This window comes from Falco peregrinus, chromosome 16, assembly GCF_023634155.1.
Source record: "Falco peregrinus isolate bFalPer1 chromosome 16, bFalPer1.pri, whole genome shotgun sequence".
Classification (NCBI taxonomy): Eukaryota; Metazoa; Chordata; class Aves; order Falconiformes; family Falconidae; genus Falco; species Falco peregrinus.
This window is the reverse complement of record NC_073736.1, coordinates 3540568-3566725: the sequence shown is the minus strand read 5'-3', so window position 1 is coordinate 3566725 and position 26158 is coordinate 3540568. Positions and strand designations below refer to the sequence as shown.

The 26158-nt window shown below is 62.8% G+C and overlaps 3 protein-coding genes across 6 annotated transcripts in view; 1 reads left to right on the top strand and 2 right to left on the bottom strand.

The window, feature by feature from the left end:
* The window catches only part of RPS10 (ribosomal protein S10), an 86154-nt gene that overhangs the window by 5904 nt on the left and 54092 nt on the right, over positions 1-26158 (bottom strand). Inside the window, exon 1 of one of the 2 annotated variants that reach the window (XM_055819787.1) lies at positions 371-478. The exons of the other annotated variant lie outside the window; for it this stretch is intronic. The gene's annotated coding sequence lies outside the window, so the exon portion shown is untranslated. Of the gene's footprint in view, positions 1-370; positions 479-26158 lie in introns of those variants that run through there. 2 annotated transcript variants of the gene reach the window in all.
* Positions 1595-18602, top strand: PACSIN1 (protein kinase C and casein kinase substrate in neurons 1). 3 transcript variants are annotated; one of them, XM_005239649.3, is made up of 10 exons: positions 1595-1775; positions 13736-13868; positions 14266-14422; positions 14541-14776; positions 14962-15117; positions 15254-15429; positions 15739-15859; positions 15943-16067; positions 16348-16541; positions 16894-18601. In XM_005239649.3, the coding sequence occupies exons 2-10, from the start codon at positions 13806-13808 to the stop codon at positions 17001-17003; spliced, it is 1338 nt and encodes a 445-aa protein (XP_005239706.1). In that variant the 5' UTR covers positions 1595-1775; positions 13736-13805; the 3' UTR covers positions 17004-18601. The 3 variants fall into 3 exon arrangements, with proteins under 3 accessions (XP_005239706.1, XP_055675752.1, XP_027645674.1); XM_055819777.1 differs by lacking the exon at positions 1595-1775 and adding an exon at positions 7458-7598; XM_027789873.2 differs by lacking the exon at positions 1595-1775 and adding an exon at positions 13008-13499 and having other exon boundaries at positions 16894-18602.
* On the bottom strand, positions 18824-24165 carry SPDEF (SAM pointed domain containing ETS transcription factor). Its single transcript, XM_055819790.1, has 5 exons — positions 23694-24165; positions 22532-22729; positions 22393-22440; positions 21836-21976; positions 18824-21726 (listed from the first exon to the last, which is right to left on the bottom strand). Exons 1-5 carry the CDS (start codon positions 24139-24141, stop codon positions 21548-21550), a joined length of 1014 nt encoding a protein of 337 aa, XP_055675765.1. The 5' UTR covers positions 24142-24165; the 3' UTR covers positions 18824-21547.

Genomic DNA, 26158 nt, shown 5'->3' with positions numbered 1-26158 from the left:
CCCCCAGCGGGGCAGAGCCCGTGGGGCAGGCCGAGGACCCCACCACGGCAGCCTCCCGGGGCGGAAGGTCGCGGTGCCACCGCTGGGAACAAGGGTCCCGCGGCGGCTCGTCCCCGCAGTCGCCCCTAGCCCAGGACTCTCCAGCCCGCGGCCTGCCCCCCCCCCCGGTAACGGGACCTCCCCGCGGCCTAGTGCCCCCCCGCCGCCTCCCGCCCCGCAAACTCGGGCCTAAATTCCGCCCCCCCGCCGCGGCATTCCCCCCGCGGGGGGCCGGGCCAGGGCTTCCCGGCACCGCCGAGCAGCGGCCCCACGCCGCCGCCCAGGGATGGCGCCGATGCGAGACCGATAGGGGCCCAGAGCGCGGCCTCACCGTGGCGGCAGCGGCGGGCCCAAGAGCGGAAAGGAGCGCGCCTGCGCCGCGCGGCCGCTTCCGGCCTCCCGAAGGCCCCCTGGCGGCGCGGGTGCCCGCGGCGCTGCCTGAGCGGGGCGCGCAGGGCCCCGGGGGGGGGGCGTGGGGTGCCCGCGGCGCTGCCTGACGGGGGAGGGGGGCAGCGTCCGCCGGGAGCGCTCCGGCCTTTGCGTCCCCACTCGTGTCACCTTCTCTTTGTCACCTCCTCCACATCACCAGTCGTGTCACCCCCTGCGGTCGCTACTACAGACATCCCGCTCCACCCCCCCACTCGTGACAGCCCTTCCACGCGTCCATTTGTGTCACCCCCTCCACATCACCCCCTCCACGTCCCCACTCGTGTCACCCCCTCCATGTCACCCCCTGCTCATCCCTGCTGGTGTCACCCCCTCCGCGTCACCCCCTCCGTGTCACCCCCTCCATGTCACCCCCTCCACCTCACCCCCTCCACCTCACCCCCTCCACATCACCCCCTCCACATCACCCCCTCCACATCCCCACTCGTGTCACCCCCTCCCTGTCACCACCTCCACATCCCCTCTCATGTCACCCCCTCCACGTCCCCACTCCTGTCACCCTCTCCACATCCCCACTGGTGTCACCTCCTCCATGTCCCCACACTGTCACCCCCTCCATGTCACCCCCTCCACATTCCCACTCTTGACATCCCTTCCATGTCCCCACTCGTGTCACCCCCTCCATGTCACACCATGTCACCAGCATCCCCTTCGCACCCCAAAACACCTCCCCCAGCAGGTGGGGGCCACCCGGCGCCCCCTCCCCAGCCAGGCTGCTGGCCCTGTGGGGACACGGTGGCTCTGGGGAGGGTGCGGGGGGGGGGGGGGGCTGGACTGAGGTGGCAGACCAAGGTGCTCCTGCCCTGCTAGGGAGTTTGAGCCCCCCAGGAGCGGCAGGTGGGCTTCCATGGGTGGCAGATGGTGGAAACATTGGAGCCAGGGGGGGCTTTGCCATGGGGGGGCTTTGTCACTGGGGGGCTTTGCCATGGGGGCCCCCCTGAGCCCCCTCGGGGTGGGGAGAGGGGAAGGGAGGCTGAGAGAAGGGGGGGAGGGGGGCTGGCAGCACACGGGGGAGCCTGGGGACACTGGGGACCCCTGTCACGGCCACCGGCTGGCCCAGGCGGGGCTGCCGGCTGATTGCCATCCACCTCCAGGGTGGCATTGTCACCTTGCGCGGCCAAGGAGCCGTGGGGTTGGGCCGGCGATTGGGTGGCTAAAAATGGCTCCCTAATCCCCGCGCTGATCTTTACCCCCCTCCTCCCCATCTGCCGTGACCTTCCTTCCAGCCGATGAGCAAAGCCAGCCCCGGCGAGAGGCAGCCAGGCCCCGGCGTCCCCCACATCCCAAAGGTACCGCCATGCCGCTGCCGGCACGTTCGGGGCCATGCCGGCTCCTGGCGAGGCGGGAGGTTGGCGTCGGTGGGTTGGCCGGGGTTTGCCGCGGCGAGGGTTGCCGGTGGCGTATGGCGGGTGACGGTGGCGGTGTCCCCAGGTGGCGGATGGGATGCTGGGACTCGGTGCACCCTGGCAGCACCATCACCCCGAGCCCCCCTCCGGTGGTCCCCAGCTGGTGGTGGGCTAGAAATGGGTCCCTGCCCTGTGCCGGTGGCTTCTTGCTGGGAAATGAAACCTGCTCCGGCAGAGCGGCTCCGTGACCCATTTTAAGTGATTTCCAACATCTGCCAGATTGTGCCAAGTGGGGGCCACCATCCACCCCAGGTCCCCCCCCTCAAATTTCGGGTTGACCTGTTTTTCCTGGCCTCATGGCATCTCTGGCAGGGCAGGAAAGCAGCGTGGGTCCCACACATCCCTGCCTGGCTGCCTGCACCTCCTGGGGGGGCTGGGGTCCGGTGTGAAACGGCAGTGAGGGTCTGGCAGGGGTCTGGGCAGGGGTCTGGGCAGGGGTCTGGCAGGGGTCTGGCAGGGGGCAAAGCTTCTGGGGTCTCACGAGAGGTGGCACCGTGGGGCTGGTGGGACGCAGCACATGCCAGCCCTCGCATGGACCCGTTCTGTACAGTGCCCGTCACTCCCAGACCCCACCCAGGGCTCCCAGGAGGCTTCTGGGGTGGGGGACTTCTGGGGTGGAGGGCCTGCTGGCCCCACACACTGACTGTGGGGCCAGGGGTACCCCCAGGCTGCTGGGTCAGCTGCTCTCGGCTCAGGGCAGGGGGTCCCTCCAGCCCCCTATGGATGCATAAGGGAGGGCTGGGACCCCAGCCAGGACAGCCTGCGGGTGGGGGGGCTGGCAGCAGCCGTGCTTGTCTTGCCCCCCGCCACCTCCCTGGGACACGTTTGGCATCATCTTACCCGGCAAGAAACGCAGGCTCCTGCTCCAAGCCCTCGGTCGAAGGGGTCCAGCCTGCGCCGGTAGCCCCCTGCCCAGCTCCCAGGTGCTCCAGGGCTGAGCTCACGGCAGAGCCCCCCTGAAGCTCCCTAATCCCACCAGCCGCAGGGGCGCGGCCGGGCACCCTGACACCCGAGCAGCTGGCAGGGAGCTGAAGCTCTGAAAGGTGGCTTAAGCTGAGCCTGGGTGCTGCCGGGGGGCTCTGCCTCCCCAGCTGCAGGCAAGCTCGGAGCTCAGCCCACCCCCCCCACCCCCCAGCCCCTATTTGCCCCCAGGGTGTGAGCTCTGGAGGCACACGGGGCAACAAAGCTGTGGTTTTGGGGGTGCATTAGGGTGAGCAGGGTGGTCAGAGGGATTGATGCCTGTCCCAGAAAGCCGGAGGGAGCAGCGGGGTCCCTGTGGGGTGCATGGGGCTGGGGGTCCCGGACCCACCTAGGGGTTGTGCCTGCAAATTTCCAGCTGCTCAGGCAGAGCTGGAGGCTGTTGCAGCCCTGGGGCAGGAGGGGCTGAGGGATGCAACACATCCCGAGGTGCCTGGAGCTGCCTGGTGCCATCCTGGGGCTTTGCTACCGTTTTATCACCTCATTTCTTCCTCTCCCGGAGAACAGGGATGGAGCTGGGGGGACGACCCCGCACGCATGGCAGCCCCTGGGATGCTGCCACTATTGCAGCAACCCCTGGGAGAAATGCATCTCCTGGCTCATCCCACGGAGCAGGGGAGCTGCCCTTCTGCCTTTGCCCACCTTGTCCTGCCACGCTGCCCGCCTCTGCCCACATCTCCTCTTTGCTGCTCTTGCATCTGCCTTGGAAATGGCAAAGCAAGCGCTTTGCTAAACGGATTAGAGCTGCCCTGGCAGCCCCTCGAACTGCTCCCGCTTCCCTCGGCTCCCGTGCCGCCTTCCCCAGGCAAACCCCATCCCTAAGCCAAATAACTGGGGCAAGGCCATTGCTGCAGCACAGCTGGCACAGCTGGGCGACTGCACTGCTGGCCCCAGCCACAGCTCAGTGCCACGCTGTGGCTCCTGACCCTGAAACCCTGGCTGAAGCCCTGAGGGTCCTTCCCCCCTCCTGGGATTTTGTGTTCCCTTTGCAGGAGCCCAGAGAAAACTGGAGATTTCATCAGTTACCGGTTCAGCTGATGGTGCTAACCCTGCCCTGGGGTCTGCACTGATCCATGATCCCCTCAGCCGGCGCTGAGCCCCTCCTCTCCAGCCTCTCCCCAGGGTGCGCAGCCGCTGAAGGGGCTGCAGCAGGATGGGAGCTGGATTTAACCGCGAAGGGATTGAGGAAGGCAAGCCCAAGGCGGCTGGCAGGCATCAGTGACGTGCACAGTGGCAGGCGAGGAAGGGAACATCAACGCGAGTGAAGTGCCTCTGCACCAGGGCCACATCCTGCAGCGAGCCAAAGCCTGGGTTTGGCTCTGTGTGGGACCCCCCTTGCTGGAAATCCTGTGTCCCCCACCCTGCTGGTCTCCCTGGCCATGCCAGGAGGCGATGCTGCTAGGCTGGGATGGAGCTGGGATGGAGCTGGGCTCCTCTGGCACAGCTCAGCAGAAGGAGGAGACCTTGGCGAGCGGCTCTGCCCAGGGACAGACTTTGTCCCCACAGGGTGGCCAGCCCGGCTGGTGTTTGTGCAACACCTCGAAGGCAAACACAGGACCCTGCCGCGCTTCCGCAGATGGGTCTTGGGGAAGGCGAGCCCGCATCCAGCTGGCAGCTTCCCCGAGGGGCCGAGCCAGCACCCAGCAGCTCTCGGCATGGCACAGCACAGGGAGAAGGAGGCGGTGAAGCTCCAGCACCACCATCGCTGCGGCCATGGGCAATACGTACGGGCTCCTCCCAGGCAGCTGCCTGCACCGTTTCCCAGGAAAAATGGAGCCTTTATGTCCCAACCCCATCCCCTTCCCCGGAAGGGCTTGGAGGATGCCCCAAGCCTGGTCACGAGCAGACAAGAAGGGGATTGTTTTGGTAGGAGTTGGGTTTCTGGCAGCACCTGCCCCATGCTGGGGCCCTCCACAATGGCTGCCTTTCTGCGTAATTGCTGCAGAGCGGCCAATTATCCTCTGCTGCTAATTAAGGATGCAAAATAGCCCTGTGCTTGCTTCTCCCAGCAAGCCCAAGAGGGCTCCTGGGATCTGCAGCACAACGTGGTGAGGGTGCAGCCTGGGCATGGGGCAAGCACGGGGGCACTGGCCCCATCCAGCCCCGCAAGCCCCAGCTCAGGCTCCTCTGCCCCTGACATCAGTGGGAAGGGGCAGCAGGAGGCCAGGGACAGGCTCAGGATGAGCAGGATGCTAGGATCCCACCCTACCCCCAAGCAGTATCCCCCAGAGTGCCCACGGGCAGGGGTCTCCCCCATCGCTCCCCACGCCAGCCAGCTCAGCAGAAAGCACCATAACCAGGGGCTCTGCCATGATTTAGGAAACTCATTTTCCTTTCCTTGCTAGGGAGGCAGACAGGAGCAGGCCACGCGTGAAAATCCCCCCAGCATTCGTGCAAAGGCTGGCACTCGTGGTGGGGTGATGGGCAGAGCGGCTGATAGCTGGCGGCATTTCTCTCCTCTGCTGCCCGCACCGGCTCGCCGCGCAGGCAGGCTGCTGGCAGCTGCGCCAGCACGGTGTGGGCTCATTTGCTCTGCTCCTCAGTTTGCTGCGGTGCTTGAAGAGCCATAATTTCAGAGCGGCAAGTGGCCCGATAAATCAGGGCTTATTTCGTGCCAATACTGGCTGCTGCTTCCCACAAGGAAACTCATTTTACAGAAGGTGAAATGACTTACCGCGGGAAATAGTAAGCGGTGGGATGGTGAGAGCCAGGGAAAAGTTCATCGTGGCCGAGTTTTTGGTGAAGGAACTGGCTGACGTTGTGGGAGCCTCGTGTTGTGGAGGCAGGGCTCCTGCTTCTACCAGCACCGAGCAGCTCGAGCTGCCAGGGAAGGAGATGTGAATTGATCTTACCTGTGTGGACCACACCTGCCACAAAGCTGGGTGGCAATGGGCTGTTAGCACTGGGACACCCCCCCCCCCCCGCCCCAAGTCATTGAGGTCCCTCTGTCACCCTACTCAGAGTGTTTGTCACCCAATGCTTGATGCAGAGCACATTTGCTTCTCTGCAGCGGGGATGCTGTCAGGGCAGAAGGCAGCTGGGACAGCCCAGCGGTACCTGCAGCCACCCTGCACTGAGAACTGCCAACTCATTGCATGGAAGGATCCTACCCAGTTAATCAGCACCCTTTGGTTTCTCGCCCTGAAATGCCAACGGGCAAAGATCTGCCTGCACCTGCAGGGACCAAAGTCCATCCCCACTCCCGTGTCAGGGTTGGGGAGCATTCGATCGCCTGGGTCTTGAGCGCTGCTGCCAGCTACAGCTGGGCATGAAATATTTCGGGTGCCTTCCTGTCTGTTGGTGAGGGGGGAAGACAAGCTCGGATGGCACAAAGCTGGAAGGAGCCGGAAGGCAGGCAGGATGGTGAGCCCCACCGAGCTTCATTAAGCAGTCGAAGGTGCTCGTTAGGGGAAAGCTGAGCCGGCGCTGGAGGCCTGCGGAGCCCCCCGGGACTGGGTCACATTCTCTGGGCAACCCGATCCCGGCGGCAGCGGCCTGGCAGCCTCATTACGGCAGCTTCTGTGGGCAGCTTCGGTTACTTGGCTGGGAGCGCTCGTCTCCTGCCGGCTTTTAATTTCCCTGACATCACCCGTGAGCTGGGGAAATGCAGGCGCGGTGCGTTGGGACAGCTGGAGGGGGACAGCCTGTCTCCACCCTCACCCGCATCCTCCCAGCTCCCCACAAGCACCGGCTGGGGGGTGGGAGGGCTCCAGCCTCCTGCTCCCCCCTGGGACCCCCATCCAGTGCTAAGCCCCGGTGACCCTGGGCCGAACCCCCAGGGCTCGGGTGGGGGCAGATGGCAGTGGGGAGGGGGCTGCCGGGCTCCCTGGCCTCCAAGAAGCCTTAGGGGGGGTGCAGTCCCTGTCACCCCCCCTCCCCAGCCTCCCTGGGTGGGAAGGATTCTTCCTGCTTCTCCCGCCAGCCTGTTCCCAGCTGGCACATTTGGCAAGGAGGCGGCACCGGCTGCCTGTCTGAAGGCGTTTTGGGGTGTTTGTTTCTGCAAAAGCTGCAGCTCAGCCCTAACCCCCCCCCCACAGCCCCTTCCTGGGACCGTGGAGGTGGCCGAGAGCCCGGGGAGGAGAGGAGGGAGTGCATTGCTCTGTCCTGTCCTGTGCAGGAGGGACAAGGACCCAAGGAGCAGCAGGATGAGGACCCCGGGGTATCCTCACTCAGCTCCCCAAAGAGCCCCCCAGCATGAAGGAGCCTGTTTGTGGCCCTGACAGAGTCCTGCAGTGACAGGCAGCGCTGCTGGGGCCAGACACCCACAGGCACCTGACCGCAGGGTCCTGGCACCCCACTGCCAGCCCCTTCCAGCCCCCCGCTGCTGGCCCCCCCGCGGTCATGCGGAGACCCTCACCCACAGCACAGTCCCCAGGCACCTGCCCCCGGTGCCAGGTGGGTGCTCAGCACCCACCAGACAGGGCTACCCCTCTGCATGGGGTGCTGCGCCCTGGGCAGGCTGGGTGCAGGTCAACTGGGGGGCTGTGTGCCCAATCCCCCGCCTCTATCCACCCCCCCACCCCCCCACCCCCGATGATTTTTGCAACCTTTGCAGGCAGCGGCTCCATCCCCGGTTGCCATGGCAACGGGAGGCTGCAGGCAGGGCGCGCTCCCGCGGCCGTGCGCGCCGCCGCTGCTGCCCGGCTGGTGCGGAGCGGAGCGCAGCGCAGCGCAGCCCGGCCCGCCGTGCCCCCCCCGGGCCCCCGCGGCCCCCGCCGCCCGGCCCAGGTAAGCGCCAGCCCCCGCGGGGCTTTGCCGGGGGCAGCCTGGGAAGGGGCGCCGGGGGGGTACCCTGTGGGGAGGGGGCTGCGTGGGGCCTCTGCGCAGGTGGGGATGGGGGTGCGGGGAGGGGGGCAGTGGGGGTGTGGGATGCTGGGTCGCTTGTGGGGGTGGAGAGAGAGAAGGGGGGGATGCTGGGCAAGGACTGGGCAGTATGGTGTAGGTTTGCACCCCCCTGGCAGGACACAGTGTCCCCTGGTCCCTTCTGCAAGCTGGGGAGGCTGGGGGGGGACATGACCTTCACCCCCCCTGTGTGTCCGACAGGGTGCTGGGGCAAGGGACACCCGCTCTGCGACGCTGCTGCACTCGCGGCTTTGTGCCTCAGTTTCCCCAGCTGCAAATGATGGGGGGGAACTTGTGCCGTCCATGTCATCACTGGCCCCCTGCCCCAATGAGTGCCTTCCCCCATCCCTGAAGCTCTTCCTTTTGCCATTGGCACCCCAGATTACCGCTTGCCCCCCCCAATCCCCCTGCTTTCCTACCCCCTCTTGGAGCCCCCTCTGGCTCCAAGTCTCCTTTGCCCGTCACAGACAGCCAAAATCCTGCTGTCCCCTCCGCACTGCCCTGCTCCTGGCACCCCCGTTTGCCTCCTGTCCCCAACCAGCCCCAGGTCTGTCCCGCCAAGGTACTGAGGATGGGACCCTCCCCCACCCCCTGGCAGCACGTGATGCTCTGGTCTCCCCCCTCCCCAATGCAGAAGTGAGGGGATGGCACCGCCGTATCCTCTGCCACTGTTGTTTGCTACTTCTTGGTTTAATTGCGAACCTCGAATTTGGATTCTTGCCTAAACCCTGCTCCTGGGACCGCAAAAATCCCTGCTCGAGAGTCCGAGCATCCTTGTTTACAGTGGCAAGCTAAGGCGGCAGGCTGCGAAAAGCTGCAGAGCTGGAAGACACGTCAAAATCCCACAAGCTGTGGCTGAGCCCCGTCTCCCCCAGGCCTGAGCACACATGCATGGGGTCAACAATCCTGCTCCTGCACCTCACCGTGGTGCCCATCCACATTCCTGGCACATCCACTGTACCTGAGCTGGGCTGCGAGCTCCCCTGGAGAGAAACGCTTGCGTTATCTGCAAACGCCACGCATATTTCCAGAAATCTTTACACAAGGCTCAAAAAATCTTGAGAAGACTTTGATGGGTGCCCTGTGCTCGGAGTGGGGTAACTTTGGGGAGCACAGGAGGACGGGGAAGGTTTCTGCAGAGTGCGCACAAAATGCAAAACCATTTGCTGCCAGGGCTTGGAGCAAATGCTCCTGCAACCTGGTGGCACCTATGGCACGTGGCCCCCACCCTGGCCAGCGAGGTGGGTGTCATCCCCCCCCCGTCTGCAGGTGCGACATGTGGCTCCCGGTAATATTCCTGGATCATTGAACCTCCTTTGCAAATGCTCCAGCTTTGGGGAGCCTGCAAGCCCTGACCTGGCAGGGTCCTCCAGCAAGTCCCTGTTGCAGCCCCTGTTGCAGCTGAATGCCCCCCCGGCCAATCCTCAGATCCCCCCCCAGGTCAATGCAGATGACCCCGATTGAAATGAGGTGGCTGCCACAGGCGCATCCCAAACAGGATTCATTGGAAAAGTGGCTCCCAGAAGTTTCCCACCGTCACCTACTGTGCCACCTCCGGGGACCTGCCGCCCTCGGAGCCACCTCGTGCTGTGCACCGGGTCCAAGCCAGCAGCACGGAGCTGCCCTGGCCAGAATCCCATGGAGAAGCACGAGCCATACGGGGGACACACGCGTCCCCTCCCACCTGGCCACGGTTCTGGCCACGGTTTGGCTGGTTGCCCCAGGGCTCTGCCCCTGCTTGTGCTGCAGCCAGAGGGGTTTTGCAGTGGGATGCAGGATGGGGCCCTGGCGTGAACTGTTTGCAGGCTGCTGGCATGGAGCCAGCGGCTTGGGAAGGGTCCAGGCTCACCTCCTGCCTGGCCTTGAGCTGGGTTTGATATTGAGGGGGGAGGATGGGTGTTCAGGTCGCTCACACCTTCCAGGCTGCTCAGCCCTCAGCACTGGCTTCGGCTCTTCTCCTGCCTCCGGGAACCACAGCTGCCAGCGTGAATCAGCAGCACCCACTTAACCGTTTCCTCACAGGGTCCACATCGGCTCAGGCGCGGGAGAAGGTTCAGCCATCCCACAGCCAAACCCCTGTGCCCTCCTTGCTCCCTGGCTGTGCCCCTCGACAGCCCCACCTTTCCCTGCCCCAGCTCCGTGGGCTGCACAGATCAGCCCCGCTCCAGTGGGAAACCCGCAGCCACGCGGCTGGGTCAAAGCTGAGCAGCAAACCCGAACCAGACGGCAGCTCCTGCAGCTGCAAAGCCTCTTGCAAAGCACACCGGTGTCACCAGCTTCGCCCGAGGACCTGCCATCGTGCCGGGGGCATCTCGTCCCCCCTACTTGCCCATAACAGGAGCAGCACGTGGGCATTGGTACCCTCGGTGGATGCGGCGTTGAGGTTGGCGGCTGATGCAGCAGCACAGCAGCCCTGGGGGTGCCGCGGTGCAGTGGGAGATGCTGCTACCAGGCTCCCCTGGGTTTTCTTGGCCGTTTCTGGTCCATTTGTTTTTGCCACGAGTGGTTTTCATGTGGTGGTAGCGGTGGTGTGTCGTGGTGGCATCTATTTGATGCTGCACCCCCCCAACAGACCCTCGGCCAGCCCTGTGCCAAGATAAGGGAGAGCAAATGACCTTCCCTGCGGCCAAAAACCTGAACCCCGTGCTGACTTCCTCCCCCTAAACCCCTGCACTCATCCTCAGCCTCACGTGCTTACAAAAGAAGCCAAACCATAGCAAATATTTCATATTGCAACCCCATGGATGGTTTGGTTTGACAAGCCAGATCTGTCCCAGTGTTTAATTGCAATAAAACTGGCTCAGACCATTGGGTCCTTTCCAACTGCTGAGCCTCGGCTTTACTGCCGGGAGCCCCCGGGTAACTACAAGGCAACAGTGTGCAGCAAATTACCATCCCGTCCCCAGCAAACACGCTCCGGCAAGCGAGGGTCCCCAGCACCCTCGGCTCGGGCAGCACTGGCCGGGCCAGGCTGCGGTTCCGTGTCAGGATGCTGCAGCTGTGGAAGGGTTTGCGCCAGGGAAATGTCGTGCGTTGCATCGGTTTGTGCTCGGGGTTGGTGTCGGGGAGCTCCCTGCTTGCTCTGATTCTTGCAGATGGAGCGCAGCTGCCAGCATGGCTTCTCCCTTCCCTGGATGCCTTCACCAATAATCAATCACCGACTCCCCCCGGTAGCACTTGCCCTCCCACAGCAGGGCTCATGCATGGTTACCATGAGTGTGACACTCCTGCCTCAGGGGATGGGGACCGGGATGGGACACAGGCTCGCTCTGTGCTCTGCTCCCCTCCTTGCAGCTTATCCGCCACCATCCTGCCTTGGAAAAGGGCTCTTGGCAGCAGGAGAACCCACAGCAGGAGGTCTGCAGCCCCTCCAAGCCCTGGTCCCCACCAGGCTCAGGCGATGTGCAAGCAGGCAGGAAGGGGACACATGCAGGCAGCTGCCTGTTCCCAGTATCACGTCCCCATCCCTGCTTTTTGGCTGTAGCAGGGGTGCTGGGGCCAGGGCAACCAAGAAACCTGGAGGGAGAGCAACGTGCCACCCCGCCGCAGCCTCCCCGGGGCCGGGGCTGGTGCCTGGCACCTCACCAGGGACCCCAAGGCCCAGGATGGGGCACCCCCATCCAACGGCGCACCCCAAGGCTGCCGCACTGGGGGTTTGCACATTTAATGGTGATGTTACAGCAAAGGCAAAGGGACCCAGGAGAGGCAGGGGCTCAGCTGACCCCCCTGGGGGACCTGGCTTGTCCCTCTCACCCTTGCCGGGTGCTGGGGAGCTGCGGGAGGATGGCACCGCAGATGCTGGAGCAGTGCTGGCCCAAAGCGATGGGCAGGGGACAACAAACCCAGGTTGTCCCTGCCTGCCTGGGGTCAGAGCACCGCTGGCGAGGGCTGCCGGCTGTGGGATTACGGGCAGCTGCCCGTGCCAGCAGCGTCGGCAGCGCCAGCCCTCTGCATTGCAGCAGCCTCCTGCCTGCGCAGGGTCAGGGGTGAGCTGAGCTGTGGCAGTGCTCAGCGCCCAGCAGGCTGATGGGGAGCGAGATGCAGGGGGGCGGCTGCTGTGGGAGCAACCCAGGGGCACGCAGGGGCAGGAGCCGGGACCAAACTTCACCATCACTTGATGCCAAATGCTCTGCGGCTTCTCTTTGGCAACGTTGTGGAAATGTGGGGCTGGGGGGAGGGAAGCGAAGCCCCCCCCTCGGCTGTGAGTGCCAAAGCGGCAGCACATGCCTGGGGCTGGCAGCTCGCCATGCCGCGGCTTAGCCGCTGGCACTGCGGGCACCCGGCGTCACCGCCAGCCGCCTCGATGCGAAGCGATGGGCTGCGCTGGCGGGGCTGGGGCAGTGGGCATGGGGCTGGCACGTGCTGTGCCCGCAGCCGGCGTGGCCCAGCGGGGCGGGGGGCACACGCACGTGTGGGGGGGTGCGAGGACAGCTGTGCATGGGGGTGCGCGGTAGGAGAGAGGCAACAAGGCGGCAGGGTTAGCTGGGAAGTGATGCAGAGCCAAAAATAACCCCTGGGCTGCAGCTCAGACCAGGTAATGGTGAGGAGCAGGAGCTGCGGCAGCCACGTCCCGCAGTGCCCCACTGCCTCGGCTGCTGGGGGCTGGGTGGGGGCTGGCCCGCGCACCCATGGGTCCCAGGGTAGACCCGGCTGTGGGCGCGTTCCACCCTCCAGAGTCCCTTTCCCGGCTCCAGGCTGGGGCTGTCACCCCAAGGATGCCTTTGCTGTGCCAGTGCAGCCTCTGCAGTGAAGCAAAGAGCCCTGTGGGGTCCCCTGGGGGTTGTGTCACCGGGTGCTCAGCCCGTGGGTGTTTGGGTTGGGCACCTTCACGGGTGGGGAGGACAGTGGTTGTGCCGTGGGTGCCAGGCAGGCGTGGGTGCCATGTGCTGCCGGCTGCGGGGGGACGGTGCTGGCACTGCGCACCACCGCGGTCCCCCATCCATCTGCGTCTCGGCGGCTGAGCGAGGGACAGTCACGCGTTTATTTTTAACTGGCTGGGGAGGGCGGCGGGGATTGGTGCCTCCCTGGTTATATCACTAAATCCCTGCCAGGCCCTGTTAGTTCCAGCACAGCGAGCCCTGTGCCGCGCTCCAGTAACCGTTTCGGCCCCCTGTCCTCCTGGGACCATGCCCTGCCCTGGCCCCTGGGCTCCTTGCAGCCAGCTGTGTGCACAGCTGGAGAGCGTGGGCACCCGACTATCCCCCACGGGTGGGCACCAGGGCACCAGGACCCCGTGCCCCCAGCCCTGCCCTCCCACCCCACTGCCCTCTCCCAGGTGCAGGCGGCCGGGTCTCCCACTGCCTGCTCCACCTGCCCAGGTGAAGGGCTGGTACGTAGGGATCATGGCCACATCCCGCTCCCGCAGCCCTTTTGGGGACAAAGCAGGAGGAAACTGGGGCAGTTCATGGCCACTTTGTCCCCATCCCGGTGGCAGATGCTATGCAGTACAGGCCCAGTGCTTTTCTGTGGGAGCACTGTCCAAATCCGGGGCAGGATGGGGATGACGAAGATGTTCATTGGCCACCATGGTCCCCTCTCCGTCTGCATGCGATGTCACCCACCATCCCCATTCCCAGTCCTGGCTCTCGGCAAAGCGGCAAAGGGTTAAGCCATGCAGCGGGGCCACGTGACGCTCCGGGGATGCCGTTTTTCTGAAGATCAGGATGGATTAGGGTGGAATATCAGGACGAGAATTTCTTCAGGCGTTGCATCCCTCCCACAGCCCTGCCATGGCCCCTCGTGCAGCAGCTCCCCAGGGAACGTGGTGCTGAGCCAGGCCCCCGGCCGGTGAGCTCCCCACGATCCTCCCTCCCAGCACCCAGCACAGCTGCCTTTGTGGGGGCTGGATGGCACCAAGGGGGTGGCGCGTGGCGGGCACTGGATGAGTCCAGAGCTGGAATGGGCACCATCCCCATCGCCATCCCCTGTAGCCAGATGCTTGTCCTGCAGCGCTGTGGGCAGGAGGGATGGGGGTCCCCTGCTCACACACACCCCCCCATGACTCCCCCCTCTTCTCCCCTCAGTGCATGAGGCTGGTGTTTGCCCAAGAGCCACCCAGCACCCGCACTGACGCCCAAGGCAGCGCCGGGAGCCATGTCGGGTTCCTACGACGAGTCAGCAGCGACGGCGGAGGAAACAACTGACAGCTTCTGGGAGGTGAGTCCTGGCTGTCCTCTCCTCCCGCGGGGCCCCTGCCACTGTCACTGCATCCCAGGGTGTACCCCAGGCTGGGGGGGACAATGCTGCCCTCCCCTCCCGCAGTGAGCTGTGCCTGCAGGCATCCCTGCCATGGTGGTTTGGGTGTCTGAGCTGGCTGTGCTGGAGGTCTCAACCTCAGCTGTCCCCGAGGGGCACAGAGCAGTGGAGGGGACCAAAAGGAGTTGGGTTTGAGCACCCCCAAGACAAAAGCACCATCCCTGCACCCCCAAAGTGGCCAGTGCCCCCCTTGTCCCCACCCCAGGACAGCTGGGGCTGAGCTGGGCAATCCGGCCACAGCTCCCACACCTGCCTGTCCCCATCCCCATCACCATCCCCATCCCCATCCCCATCCCAGGTGGGGAACTACAAACGCACGGTGAAGCGGATTGATGACGGGCACCGGCTCTGCAATGACCTCATGAACTGTGTGCACGAGCGGGCCAAGATCGAGAAGTCCTACGCCCAGCAGCTCACTGACTGGTCCAAGCGGTGGAGGCAGCTCATTGAGAAAGGTACCATGGCTTCCACAAGGTCCCCATGGGTCCCCGTGCACTGTCACAACTTCATCTGATAGAGGCGGAGAGGGTAAGGGCTGTGGAGTGACACTTGGCTGTCCCCTCTGCCCCCCAGGTCCCCAGTATGGCAGCCTGGAGAAGGCATGGGGTGCCATCATGACAGAGGCGGACAAGGTGAGTGAGCTGCACCAGGAGGTGAAGAACAGCCTGCTGAACGATGACTTCGAGAAGGTCAAGAACTGGCAGAAGGACGCCTACCACAAGCAGATCATGGGAGGCTTCAAGGAGGCCAAGGAGGCTGAGGATGGCTTCCGGAAAGCCCAGAAACCCTGGGCCAAGAAGCTCAAGGAGGTGAGAGGAGAAGCGCAGCATGTCCTGGAGCATCTCCCAGCTCCAGCTCTGGGTGCCCTGTCCAGGCTGGGAGAGCCAGGTGGCAGCTCCCTGCAGCAGAGGGATGGGCAGGGGGCTGTGACTGCTGCTGTGACTGCTACTCTGACATCCGTCTTCTCCTCTCCTCTCTCCTCTCCTCTCCACAGCTAGAGACAGCTAAGAAAGCCTACCACCTGGCGTGCAAGGAGGAGAAGCTGGCCATGACCCGGGAAGCCAACAGCAAGGCGGAGCAGTCCAACACCCCCGAGCAGCAGAAGAAGCTCCAGGACAAAGTGGAAAAGTGCAAGCAAGACGTGCAAAAGGTGCGAGCAGCTGCTCTGATTTCACCCACAGAGGCTCAATCTGGGCTCCCCAGTGTGGTGGTCCACAAACCGGACCCTCTCAGCACCCTCTGGGGTGCTTGAGGTGTAACCCCGATACCCTCCTGTGCCTTTGCAGACTCAGGAGAAGTACGAGAAGGTGCTGGACGAGCTGAACAAGTGCACCCCGCAGTACATCGAGAGCATGGAGCAGGTCTTTGAGCAGTGCCAGCAGTTTGAGGAGAAGAGGCTCAACTTCCTCAAGGAAGTGCTGCTGGACATCAAGAGGCACCTGAACCTGGCCGAGAGCAGCAGGTAGGTGCCTCCTGGTCTGGCTGGGCAGAAAGTGCCTGTGTGAGGTCTCCTTGCACTGCCTGGAAAGCAAACCAAGCTCTGGAGGGACCAAGTGCCTCCAGCACAGCCCAGCCCCCGCAATACAAGGAAGAGGGGTTTCTGGCCAACATGATGGTCACTAAGAGGTACCAAAGTGGCAGGAGGGCTGCACAGGAGCCGGGTGCTCCCCAGTGCCTCGTAGGAGGTGACACAACCTGGGCATGTCCCCACCCCATCCCCAGGTCACCCCTCTTCCACCTGCAGCACCCTGACCCACGTCTCTCCCTGCAGCTACGCCAACGTCTACCGGGAGCTGGAGCAGACCATCCGCCTCTCGGATGCGCAGGAGGATCTCCGGTGGTTCCGCAGCACCAGTGGCCCTGGGATGCCCATGAACTGGCCCCAGTTTGAGGTGAGGCTGGGCACCCTGGCCAGGGTGCTGGCAGCCCCACGGGGCAGCTGGGCGCTCAGGGGCTGGTTGCTCTGTGCTTGCAGGAGTGGAACCCGGACCTGACGCACACGATAACACGGAAGGAGAAGCAGAAGAAGGGCGAGGGGGTGACCCTGACCAACACCAGCAGCACGGGCGAGACGGGGGCACTGGCGGGCGAGCGTGGGAGGTGAGGGGCGGCGAGGAGGGGAGCGGCATGGCGTTTGTCTGTGCAAACATTGCCAGCGCTGTGGGGACAGGCAAGGGGATGTGGGCTTTCCTGGGTGACAGCCACCGTTACGCTCTGTCCCCTCTCTGTGCCTTGCTGGGCTGTTGTGGGTGGGGTGGTCGCTGCAGCTCCCACTCCCCTGTAACCTCGGGAAAGCTGCGGGGTCCTCCTGGCAGCACAGCACCCCGCCACCCCCCCGCCCACTCTGACAGCCCCTCTCCCTCCTTCGCCCCCACCCCAGCGTGAGCAGCCACGACCGTGGGCAGACCTACAGCGCCGAGTGGTCCGACGACGAAGGCAGCAACTCCTTCAACACCAGCGAGGCCAATGGCGGCACCAACCCCTTCGATGAGGAGTCAGTGGGGAAGGGCGTGCGGGTGCGGGCTCTGTACGACTACGACGGGCAGGAGCAGGATGAGCTCAGCTTCAAAGCAGGTACAGTCCATCAGCGGTGCTGGGTCAGCCAGCGCTCGCCTGCCGGAGCTGCGGGTCGCCCACATTTTGGTGTGAAATCCCTCAATTTCTGACTTATCCCAGCCCTTCAAAAAGCTGAACTGGCAGAGAGGGGAAGGCACAAGCTGAACCCAAACCCAGGTGGGACCGGAGAGGTGGTGGGACAGGGTACATGAGGTCTCATGGGTCACCCCTTCTCTTTCTACCCTGCAAACTGGGGTGCTCAGCATCAGTCCTAGAAACACTCAGCAGCTCCATCCAAGGGAGAAACGGGGGTGGTAGAAGAAGCTCCACCACCTGCAATGAGCTCTCCCCTTTCCACCTTCCTCTCCAGGTGATGAACTAACCAAACTCGGTGAAGAAGACGAGCAAGGGTGGTGCAAAGGGCGCTTGGACAACGGGCAACTAGGTCTCTACCCTGCCAACTACGTGGAGGCAATCTAAGTCTTGTGGTGTGCTCCTCGTTGCCGTCAGCAGATAAAACCACCCTCCGTTGTCTCCATCTCTCCACCAGCCAACCAGCCATCTTGCCGTCTGGTCCTTCACTCCTCACACTTAGAGATTCAGACATATTTTCCGACCAAGCTTTTATTTTTTTAAGAGTTGTCTCCGAAGAGTATTTTGCATAGTCGCTTTCTTCTTCTTCTAAGATAACGTGAAGCGAAAGATGACGTTGTCCGTTCGTCTACGTTAGTTGATTTATTTTTTTTTTTTTTCCGAGCGAAAAAAGCCGATACCTCAAGATCTTGAAGCCCAACCAGTGAGAGCTCCTGATTGGTTGGTTTTTAAAGATACTGAAATCATGAGCCGCCTTCTGATTGGCTGGAACTGTTCCAAAATGCACGGCGCTGATGCTCCTGGGACCAATCAAATTCACCCCAAAAAAACCTGAGAGGGATTGGAGTCCGACACCAATTTTTTTGGTGTTTCCATGTTCTTCTCCCTGGTTCATCCTCCCCCCCCACTGGAAGGGGACAAATGTCCCCTCCTGCCCCACGGCCACCCGGCCCCATCCGCAGGCAGGTCCCTGGGCAAGGATGGTGGCAGATGGAGATGTCCGGGTGTGGTGGGACCAGCCCTGCCATGGAGCTTGGTGGCATCTCCTCAGCTTCCTCCTCCTCCTCCTCCTCATGGCTGGGCTGTCAACGTGTCTGGAGCAGGCGCAGGCTCCCGAGCTGATGCCCGGTGTGTGCTGCAGGGAGCAGCATTGCCCTTCGTGAGGGCAGTTATCCAGGCACACCAGATCCAGGGTGAGATGGCCCTAAAATCCAGCGCTCCCAGGAGCCATCGCAGCCCAACGCTGCTGGAAGCACCTTCACACCCAGCCTGGGGCAGCGGGGACCAGCCTGGATGCTGCTGGGGACGGTCCCCATCTTCCCCCATCCTGAAGAGAGGCAGGAGCAGAGCAGGGATGGAGGCAAGCACCGTCCAGCCTTGCACAGTGCCAGCAGGACCCACAGCCAGGTGGAGGATGAGGAGGGCTTGGTGCAGGCAGCAGACCCCACCTGGGCAGCAAAGCGGCTGCCTGGTGAGGACGGTGGAGAACAAGACACGCCAAAGCAGGGGAACGGCTGCAGCCTTTGCCCTTTGCTTTTCCCCAAGGGGCTCTACCCCTCCTGCGCTTGGGCTCTGCAATGGGCCACAGCATGGACGGGATCCCCTCAGCACCCATGGGTGCTGCCGCCCAGCACGGTGACCCCAACCCCGCTGCCCCAGGCATATTTTCCATCCTGAGCTCTTCCCTATGGCTCATCTCTCATTTTTTTCCACACCATCACCCTTACTTAGCAGCATTGATGCCATCACCTTCCTGCACGCTCCTCTCCTACCCCCTCCGTTGGTTCGTGAATTTTTTGGCCTCGGGGATCAAGTGTTCTCGCAGAGGCAGGAGATGCACCATGTGCTGGGCACGGTGGGTGACAGCCACCCAGCCCAACGTCCCCTGCTAGGTATGCAAATAGGAAAAAAAATAAACAACCAGAAAAAAAAAAGTCAGAAAAAAACCCAACCAACCACCTGTCTCAGCAATGCACCCCGGTTTTTTGTACATTGATTGTGTAATTTAAGAAGTATATATATAATATATATATATATATATCTCGTGATTGTATTACCGTGGATACAACAAAAAGCAGCAAGCGAAAATAACTGAGCTCTGTAAGCGTCCTTCGGGTCTGGGTCCTCGTTTGCCTCCATGCGTCACTCTTGCCCCCCGTGGAGGTGGCTGTTGGGGTTCAGGGACCCCCCCAGGGTGGGCACTCAAGCCCCCTGCACCCCGGGGAGCTGCAGCTGCTGTAACCCCAGGGAGGGACACCCTGACCCTGAGGCTTTGGGGTGCAGCAGGATGGGGGCTCGGATGCATTGCTGGGGTCCTGGGGGACAAGGGGGCTCTGGGGTGGGGCGAGCAGCCGCTGCCTTTGGGGATTCCCGTGCCAACACGCTGAGCAAAGCCCCGGGAAGCTCATGGGGGGACTGAAGAAAAAGAAGGTTTGGGGGTCATCCCCAGCACCAGCAAAAGCAGCAGCCCCTGACCCAGCACTGCCCCCCACCCTGGGAAGGGGGAGCCGGGGATGCCCAGCAGGGAGCTGACGCTGGCAGAGGGGCCGGAGCCTCCTGGGCTCCCTACGAGCCTTCAAACCATTTGGAAAAATGATTTGCATGTCACCCATCCCTCTCCCCCGCCCAGAGAGCTGGGGCAGCCCCACAGAGAGCAGTGGGACCCTCCGGGAGGTGTGTGTGGAGGCACTCCCTGGGCTCTTAATGGGGAGGGGGCAGAGAAAAGGGATTTATTTCCCCTTATTTAAGGGCTGGAGCTGGAAGGGGCTTGGGGAGAAGCGCTGGCTGCCAGCCCCACAGAAGTGGGCAACTTCTGCTGGATCAGATCCCCTTGTCTGTGGGGGCACCGTGTTCTTGGGTGCCCCCTCCCCAGCTTTCCTCACCATTTAACCCTTCCAGCTCACCTTCCCCACAGGGACGTGCAACCCCCTGCCTTCACATGAGCTCTGGGGCACCAGCACCCGTCCTCCTGCTGCTCCTCGCACCGGCACAGGAAATCACAAGACACATTTAAGCTTGTTTTTCTTCCCCATTTCTTTTTTTGGGGGGGGTTCCCCCCCTTTTCCAGAGCCCAAGGCAGTTTTCCTCCTTCCCTTGCTCTTCTCCTTCCAGCTGCCCTCCATCCCTCCAGCTGGGATGCTTGCAGGGCTGGCCACAGCGCGTCCGTGCCTCTGCCGTGTAAACAGTATGAAACAGGCAGAAGGGAAAGAAAAAGGCAGGAGCTGTCACAGGCAGCTATTTTAAGTTAAAAACAAAAGAACAAGAACCAAGTGGGTTTTTTTGCTTTTAAACTCCCATAAAGCACCTCATGGGTACCCGGGCTGCCCATCTATTCTTGTCATTTGAACCTAAACCACGATTTGCTGCCAGCCAAAACCAAAAAGCAAATAAACAAATAAAAAAATTATAATATAAAAGATCAGCATCGCCAGGTAACTCAGACTTTTGTGAAATATGCAGTTTAAGCAATGCCCAGTTTGCTGTCCCCATCCGGGCTCGGTGGGTTGCGTTTCAGATTTACTGTCCAGAGGGAAATGGCATGCCATCTCCCTTTTCCCAAACTCTGGAATCAGGCAGTCCAAATAAAATCCAAATCAAGGGAAGAGGCCTGTGTCAAGGACGTGGAGGCTTCGGGGGCCTCTGAGTGGCCCTGTGCCCCCCGCTTGGGGGACCCCCCAGTCCTGCAGGGATGCTCCAGCATGCACAGCCCCTGTTCTACAGCTGCTCCCTTTGCAAAATGCCCATTTTCAACCCCAAATCCCTGCGGAAGAGGGAAGCTGAGCATGTCCCGGAGCAGGAAGCCAAGGGGGGATGCACCCATGCCAAGGGGGTGCTGGTGGCCCCCAGGGGCAGGGTTACCCTGCACCCAGCTCCCACGGCAGGCAGCAGCCCTGGGTGCTGCGTTGCTGCTGGTGCCAGGCTGCTCCAGCACCGTCAGGTCAGCGTGGCCCCAGCCAAGGGCAGCTGTGGGTGCCCTTGTCCCTGTGGGTGCTATTGTCCCAGCTCACGCCTGGGCTTTGTCCTCCCCGAACAATGGCTGGGGTGAAGCCACCCACAGCCAGCACCCAGGAGGGAGGGGGGGGAGGGAGGGACGAGCCCGGCTGCCTACGCCCAGAGCTCAGGCAGCCCCTTTCTTTGCAGCTGAGGGTTGAGAGCCCCCCACCACGCTGCCCCCCACCCTGAACAGGGCTGAGGGCCAGGAGCTGCTTGTTGGGGTAAATCCAGAGCTGCCCCACTGCATCCAGGGGGTCACTGCTGATGGGCACCAGGGCAGCCGGTCCCACAGCCAGGCTCTGGCTGGAGGGGAGCGTGGCCCCCATGGTGTCATGTCCCCCCCAGAGCAGCCCTAGGGCATGATTCCAAGGGGATATCAAAGTCTCCTGCTGGGATGTGCCCTTGGCTCCTGTGCCCTGACAATGCCCTGGGGCTGCAGGTGAGAGGACAACATGCCAGGGGGCAAGAGACCTGGGGGGCAGCACTCCTGCATCGCCCAGCCCCTCCCCTGGGTGACCCCAACGAATCTCCCACCTTCAATCCCTGCCAAAGGGCACCAGGGTTGTGGGGAGCCCCATGACAACCACAGATTCATCTGCCTTTATCTGCCCCTGCTCAACCCCATATCTCCTCCACCAGCCCCAAATTCCGTGCCCATCCTCCCTGGGAGTGCTGACGGGAGTCGAGGGCTCTGCACGGTCCTTGCCCCACACCAGGGCACATTGGTGGGGGTGCCTTAGCTGGGGGCTCATCCCTCCCCTCCAGGGGGTGAGAGGGGTCCCACGGTCTGTTGCCAGCAGGTCCAGGGGGGGTTGAGCCTCTCAGCATCCCAGCTGTGGTCCTTAGCGCTGTAAGATGGTTTCTGTGGCTGGGAGGCAGAGGGCAGCGGCAAAGGTCCCCTGTCCCTCCTGGGGCTCAGCCTGTCCCGCCGCCGCTGCTCACACTGGGTGGACAAACTGGTAGACGAGGCGCTGGGAGATGTCGGGTTTCCGGATGATCCCTTTCTTGTAATACTGCCGGATGGAGCGGCTCAGCTTGTCGTAGTTCATGGCCGGGCGGTTCTTCCTGATGCCCCACAGACGGGCCACTTGTGCCGAGTCCTCGATCTTGAAGATTCCTGGGAGGAGAGTGGGGTACGGGGGGGGTTACAGCCTCACTTGCCACCACCCCACCCCCACCCCCCCCAGCACCCATCCCGGGGCTGCCAAAGCACCCGCCCAACCCACCTTTCTCCTTGTTGAGCCAGCGGATGAAGCGGCCGTAGTTGTGGGGTTTCAGCAGCAGCTCCTTGAGGAACTGCCAGAGGTGGATGGGTTGGCCGGCGCAGGACGAGTCCACCTCGCTGTCCGCCCAGCCGGCATCACCTCCTGCCGCGGGAAGGGACGGGTGAGATGCGGGAGGAGAGAGACCTCGCTGCTTTGCACCATCCTGGGGACCCACAGGGGTCCTTATCGGACATCCCGGCTCGATGCCTGTGGGTCTCCGGGGACTCAGCCCAGGCACTGGCTCTGGAAGCATCGCTTTGCTTGGAGCTGGGAAAACAGCTCGGTTCTGCCCTTGCGCAGCCCCAAAGGTCTGCGCAGGGTGTGAGACGGGGCCAGTGGGGGTCTCTACACCTTGCAGACAGCCTGGGGGCTGCATGGGGGCAGAGGGGATGCAGCCACTCAGGGGCTGCTGCAACGTTCCAGGTCACGGCGATGGAGCAGGCAGCGACCTCTCAAATACCCCGGACCTGCGCCAGGCAGAAGCAAGGTCAGTGGAGCTGAGCCCACACAACACTCACCACAGTATCTCTCACCTCCTGGGGTGGCTTTTTCCTTCATCCAGGCGGCTGGAAGGGAGGAGCGGGTAGTCAGAGGGGCATCTCCAGCTGCACAGCATCGCCCATCTTCCCCCGCTCCCTCCCAGTCCCTGGCACCTACCAGACTTCCAGATGTCGAGGTGGGCGTGCAGGATGTCCCCGCAGGCAGGGGAGCGCTGGCAGAACTGCTCCTCAGACATGGCACACAGGTCTTTTCCCGACAGTTCCTGGAAGGACTTCCCGATCTGCGGCAGTCGGTACTGGTGCTCCGTCCACAGGATCCACTTCTGCACGTTGCCGGGGCTCCAGTCCACGGGGTCTGGGGGCAGAGGGTGAGCGTGGCCAGCGACAGGGAAAATTCAGCTCACCCCAGGCAACCAGTCCCAGCATCACCACCTGGATGGGAGCATCCCACCCTCACCCTGCCCTGGTACCACAGGGACAGGCCCATCCCCTTGCCACCTCCTTCACTTTGGGGTGCTTCATCCAGCCCCACTTGCTCCCTGCACCATCCCAGGGGACACCAGGTGCTTCAGGGGAGTGGGTGGCAGAGCCTGCACAAACATTCCGAGACTGCCTGTGTCACAGCAGCGATGCCCAGGGACAATCCCCCAGGGATGCCCAGTGGCAGTGATGCCCAAAGATGCCTCAGCAATGCTCTACGGCAGCAATACCCCAGGGAACTCGGTCCTGGGTTGTCCTGCTCCCCTCACACCCAACCCCATGCCCAGCTCGGCTAGGGCCAGCTGGCTCCAGGCTGTCCAAAACACCACATGCTCTCCCGCCCGTTCCTAATGTCCCAGAGGAAACAGGATAGAGAGAAGGAAAATCAAAGTCTGACTGTCTGCTCCTTGCTGCTGCACACCCTCCCCAAGATGTGTGCAAGGTTAGAAGCACCTCGGTAAGGATGCCCTGGGAGGAGAAGGGACCCAGCACACGGGAGGGGACGGGCTCAGCGTTGGGTTGATGTGTCCCTGCACCTCCCTGGCTCTGCACAGCACCCTGCACCCAGCACAGTAAAGCTCTGCTAACCCCCTCCTCAGCTTACCCCGAGCCCCTGTGGCTGCAGGGGCATTTTGCTGGCATCCCTGGGCGTTAGCAAACACTCCAGCCCTGGAGTGATGCTGTGGGGAGCCAGGTAGCAGCCACGCTCCCCCACACCCCAGCACCTGGTTGCAACCCCCCAAGATGCAGTATGGCTTTAGCATCCCTCCCTGACCGCATCCCACGGCGGGACCGATCCTGCCTGCAGCCCCCGCGGGGAGGGCTGTGGGGGCACCCACCTGCGGCGATGTTGAGGAGCTTGCAGGCCGTCTCGATGTCCTTCAGCACTTCGCCCACCACCATGCTCTGCACCTGCTCCAGCGAGTGCTCCTCCAGGTGCAGGCTGGCCTGCAGGTCCCCCTCGGCCCCCAGCCCTAAGCCCTGGCTGTCAATGATGGGACATTGCTCCGGCTCCTTCTGCGCCTCCCCTCGCCCCCCCTGGGTGCCGCTTGGGGACGGTTCCCCCATGCCCTTGGTGGCCCAGGCGATGTCCTCCGAGTAAAGCATGTCGAAGTAGTGCAGGCAGAAAGCAGGCAGGGGCTGCTCGGGGGTGGCAGGGGGGCTGGGGCTGTCCGGGCAGCCCCAGCTCCGGGTGTCGGGGTCCCACGGGGTGGGCAGCAGGGCAGTGTCCGGCCGGGCGAAGCGGTGGAGGGGCAGAGTGGTCAGCCCAGGGCTGGCGCTGCTCATCCCTCTGCTCAGCGCCAGCTCCAAATCTGCCGGAGAGGAGGAGAGAAGGAGAGGAGAGGCTCACCCCAGCACCGATTCCTGCCTTCCCGCCCAGCGGTCAGGCACAAAGGGAGGAACTAAGCCTGTTAGAGAGGAAAAAAACCTCCAAAGAGACCCCCAGCACCCTGCGAGCCCCTGGATGAGTGCAGGCTGGGGGTCACCCATGGGGCTGGGGGGCTGTCCTGGCTTTGGGAGGACAAGGAGCCTGGGGGACAAGCATGTCCCGACCACCGCAAGCTTTTAGGGTCTTCCCAGGAATTGCACACCAGGTTGGCAGCAGATCCGTCCCAGCCAGTGCTGAGCACCCTTGCAGGAGGCAGCGGGGTGTGCTGGAGGGGCTCCAAGGCACCTGCATGGGGTGGCCTGTGGGCATCCAAGGATGCCCAAACCACCCAGGCACATTTCTGCGCATGGAAAACGTCACCTGCTGCTTTCACCCCAGGATGCCCCAGCACAACAGCACCCAAACCCGGCTCTCTCGGGCTGGGAGCTGAGCCCAGCACTGTAGCACCCAGCTCCTGGCCACTCCTGCCAAGCCCTAGATGAGAACTTTCCTTTTACTCTCTTGCAAGAAAAACTACCCAAAAGCAGCCCATCCCCATCTGTCTCTGGTTCGCAGGGAGTCCTGGAGGCCATGGAGAAGAGGATGAGCCTGCTGAATTTCCATGGCAACACCAGGGAACGGCTCCATCCGTGGAGAAACCTCCCCAGGAACCATCCTGAGGCTTTGGGAAGAGCAAGCCCCTGCCAGAGGAGAGGTTGGCGATGGGCATAGCCAGGGCACTGCTGAGCTCCTTGCCTGCCTCCAGCATCGCTTTTTACAAGAACGAAATAAAAAACCCAACCCAACCCCTCCATCCCAAAGTGGTAATTTAAAAGCAGAAAAAGCAGCAGCTTTTGCACCGGAGCCTGCAATAAAAAAGGAGCGTGCAAAGCCTGAACCAGCCCTGCTAAGGACACCAGGCAGCCCTCGAAGGGGAATGGGGGACTGGCCAGGGAAAGGGGGTACCCCGTGTGCTCTAAATCCCAGCTGGGGAAAAAAAAAGGCTTAAAAGATTGAAGAGAAGACACCATCAGGTTCCTCCGGGCAGAGCACATCACTAGAGTGTGGGGAGGCGAGTAGCTCGGTGTAGGACCAGGATGGTGTGTTAACATCCCCGTGCCAAGTGGTGCTGGGCCCAGCTTTGCTCCTAGTGCGTGGTAGATCCGTCAAATGTCATTAAAAGCCACGTGGTCCCACTCCTGGGGCTGAGTGAAGACAGTTGCTGAGGATTTTAATGCCCCCAGAAGTGTGGGTTTTGAAGCTGTGCCTCACCAGCACCACGAGGAAGCTCTGCCCAGCTTTTTACCCTTGGAAAAGCCCCAAAAGCTTGGAAAAACGCATGGAGGAATGGTGGCCACCTAAACAGCACCCACACCAGCCTGACCCCGTGGGGACCAGTGAGGGGTTGCGGGTTCAGGAGCTGGAGCCCATGTCCCCAAGGGGTTTCAGTGGCACCGCAGCAAGGAGGAGGAGGAGGAGGGAGAGGGGGGTACCCGCATCACCAAGCTGCCCCTACGGCCCAAACAGTTTCCCTGAGAGATGACGCTGGCTTCCAAACGTCTCCTTGATTTGCTCTGGATTAAAAGAAGAGCTTTAGGAGATCAGCCCTAAATCCAGCCTCACGCTGCTCCCGACACAAAAGGGAAGCGGTAACAGCTTGTGCAGCTCCAGCCCACTGCATAGTGCCGGCCATGGGGGTTTTCTGGCAGGGGGGGACAGGGGTCTCATCCCAAATGCCTCCAGGATGCTCCAGGGTCGTGGTGCATCCTCTGCCCACCCCACCTGTGCCAGGCTCTGCTCCCACAGCCATAAGCCGGACACACGGAGGAGCTGGGCACACAGCGGGATGGACAGCCCCATCCTCATCCCCAACCCGTCCCCCTCCTCCCAGGTGGGACCAGCAGGACCCGATCCCTTGGGCAAGTGGCCCCAAAA